We start from the raw sequence: 3,168 nt of genomic DNA on the forward strand, positions 1-3,168 counted from the left end.
CAAAGTGAAAAGGAACAAATTGGAAACAAAAAATGTCGAATACCAGTGAAATATAAAAACCAAATAAAAACTAAAAAAATCGGCAAAAACTGAACCTGGGGAAGTAACACTAAATTGGGCTGCTTGCATTGTTGTAGGTGTATCCTCGTCAATAGGGAAAGCCCCCCACGCCATACGTATCCTACTATGATTCCTCCAATCTCGCAAACTCTTTGACCCCAAGATTTGATCTCCATCGCCGTTCGAATCATGTTAAAGAATGCAACAACTGCGATGTTGGTCTCTCTTCCGCCACTTTCACCTTTACTGACATCCACAAACATCGTTTCATGACGAACTAAACTAGCGCGCGGCTCAACTCCTCTAAAAGCAATAATCCATGACTTTCAAACATCAAGCCTATCTTATGGTACAACTTGTAGAAATTCAAGCCGCATATCGACCCTCCAAAAACCAAATCACCAAACATCGGCTACATCTCGGGGAATGACTATGGACGCTCCTTCCCATGATGTTGATGTGTTGTACGCCGTTGTCCGGTAGTCGATGTTGGTAAATTATATTAACAGACCTTGTTGTTGTAATTTCTAGATCCTCGAATGATCGGTATGCAGCCTGAATCTCTAAAAGGCTCAACATGTGGGAAAACCTGTGGACACACTTCATACCCCACATTAGTGAGGCAGTTAACGTTGTCACCGAATGGATCCCAAATGTGGTGAAGTTCTCAACTTGGGGCTTCACAATTGTATCCATCATCCTCACCACCTACTAAGCTTGCAAAGGCGTGGACCTATGTGGCATGACGCTTCAAGACATACGCACTCCGGTCAAACCATGGCCCTCACCGTCACCGACTTGACACGTTGGCTAAACTATGGAAACACTTCATGTCACGCTCTAGTGAAGCCAGTTAACATTGCTAGTAAGCAAGTCACACTTTGTGGCAAAGCTCTCGATTAGTGCTTTACAATGTGTGTTGTCAAACCAGCTTGCTACCATCGATGAAGACAAATAACAAGTTTCTCGGAGAAGAAGTGATTCCGTAGAGTCGCCCCAGAGGTGAAAGAAGGAAGAATAAGAATGTGACGCACAGGGTGGGTGCGTGGTGTATTAAGGTGTGAGTTGTGAGTCCCGTTTAGAGGGTTGGATCGAGATCTAACGGCTAGAAAGGCGACTTTGATTGAACATATTTTGGGTGGGTGTGCTATAAACCCTGGCCTAGTTGGGAATCTCACATCTGTCATTGTCTTTTCCTTTTGGCATTTTGCAATCATTCATACTCACAAGTCACACCATACAATCTGTGAAATTAATTCGATCGTATACGCAATCGAACTATCAATTTCTTTGCATCCATCACAATCAACAATGCTTACCAATATTATGTCGTGACAGGACAAAATCCAGAGTATGTACAGAAAAAAATGGACACAAGATTGGCAAGACATCAAGTTGCTAGGAGAGACAAATACATTTGTACAAACATCAATCTTGACCATGGAATAGAAGCATTCATAATTGAGGACGTACATACATACACCAAGATAAGAGAAGGATGAGATTATTCCTGACTGACTGACTCGCACACACTGTTTACCCTGAATTTCTCAAGGACAAGATAGCGCAATGAAACTAAACTGGCTTACTGATGATGACGCGACGACGTACACTTGCTGGAATTTTTGAAGCGATTTCAATCTCTCATGGCGATGACGGATGGACGAGATGAGATTGAGGTTTTCAGTAGTCGGCGGTGGGGAGCTGCTCGTGGGGGCGCTGGCCGATGAAGCAGATGTCGTAGACGAGGGCGGCGATGGCGGCGCCGGCGAAGGGGCCGAGCCAGTAGACCCAGTGGTTCTCCCAGACGCCGCTGACGACAGCGGGGCCGAAGGAGACGGCGGGGTTCATGGAGGCGCCGTCGAAGGCGCCGCCGGCGAGGATGTTGGCGCCGACGATGAAGCCGATGGCGATGGGCGCGATCACCCCGAGGTCGCCGCGCTTGGGGTCGACCGCGGTGGCGTACACCGTGTAGACGAGCCCGAAGGTCATGACGATCTCGAACACCACGGCGTTCCAGACGCCGACGCCGGCGGAGAGCGAGAAGGCGCCCACGGCCTCGCCGCCGGTGGCGATCTTGAGGAGGAGGCAGGCCACGACGGAGCCGAGCAGCTGCGCCACCCAGTACACCACGGCCTTGAGCAGGCTGATGTTGCCGCCCACGAAGGCGCCGAATGTGACGGCCGGGTTCACGTGCCCGCCGGAGATGTTGGCGCCCACGGAGACGGCCACGAAGAGCGCGAACGCGTGCGCCAGCGCCGCCGCGATAAGCCCCGCCGGCGTCGTCGCGCCGCCGTCAGTCAGCTTGCCTGCCACGCCATGCACAACAGGCGATCAGTACGGCGTGATTGATGAGTGATGACATGATGATCGGTCGATGCAGCAGAAAAGGGAGAAAGAAATGGGGATAGGACTTACCGAAGGCCATGCCGGAGCCTGAGCCGGCGAAGACGAAGATGAGCATGGAGATGAACTCGGCGACGCCGGCGCGGAAGGTGTCCGGGTGGGACAGCTCCCCCGGGGCGCCGATGGCGATCCTGCTCACCGGCATTTTCGACGGGCACTCTTTCTTTTTTTTCTGGATGGATGGATCGGTTCGTGTGCTGTGTAGCTAGCAGTGTTGAATTGTGTGGTGTGTCGATCATGCAGTGTTAGTTATATATAGCCCGGGAATGGATGTGAGGCCGGCCGGGCAACTTGCTACGGCCGGTCACGACACGACCGCTTGCCTGCCATCGCCATTGGGATTAGGATTGGGATCAGATTGCACACACCCCTAACCATTCTTTTTTTCTTCTGCGCCATCCATAGGGTATTTAATTTTATCACGAACAAAAAGGAAGCGCTGAGCTATCTAGATCCATCACGGGCTTGGTTTCTTTTGGGCAGCAAATCATTTGAGAAATATGGTTATGTAAGCAGGGGCAAAAAAAAAAGGTTTTTCTTTCTCTTTTACCTCTCAAATCGATCTTCCAAAATCAAAAAAATGGCACCTTTAGATTGAAATAGAGAAATAAACACACCACACCGGCAAACTCAAGCAGGGGAGCCATGAGGAGGAATGAGGCTAGTCAACTTGGCATTTTTACTGAGGTGGCACACAATTAA

The 3,168-nt window shown here is 50.0% G+C and overlaps 1 protein-coding gene across 1 annotated transcript; it reads right to left on the reverse strand.

The window, feature by feature from the left end:
• Positions 1-1,439: 1,439 nt before the first annotated feature.
• LOC100127066 (probable aquaporin TIP1-2) lies at positions 1,440-2,694 on the reverse strand (the record flags this gene model as incomplete). Its single annotated transcript, XM_044487646.1, is given in 2 exon segments — positions 1,440-2,369; positions 2,479-2,694. Coding segments are annotated over 2 exon segments (759 nt in total). The 3' UTR covers positions 1,440-1,743.
• Between the last annotated feature and the right edge of the window lie 474 nt (positions 2,695-3,168).

Source organism: Triticum aestivum, chromosome 3A (assembly GCF_018294505.1).
Source record: "Triticum aestivum cultivar Chinese Spring chromosome 3A, IWGSC CS RefSeq v2.1, whole genome shotgun sequence".
Classification (NCBI taxonomy): Eukaryota; Viridiplantae; Streptophyta; class Magnoliopsida; order Poales; family Poaceae; genus Triticum; species Triticum aestivum.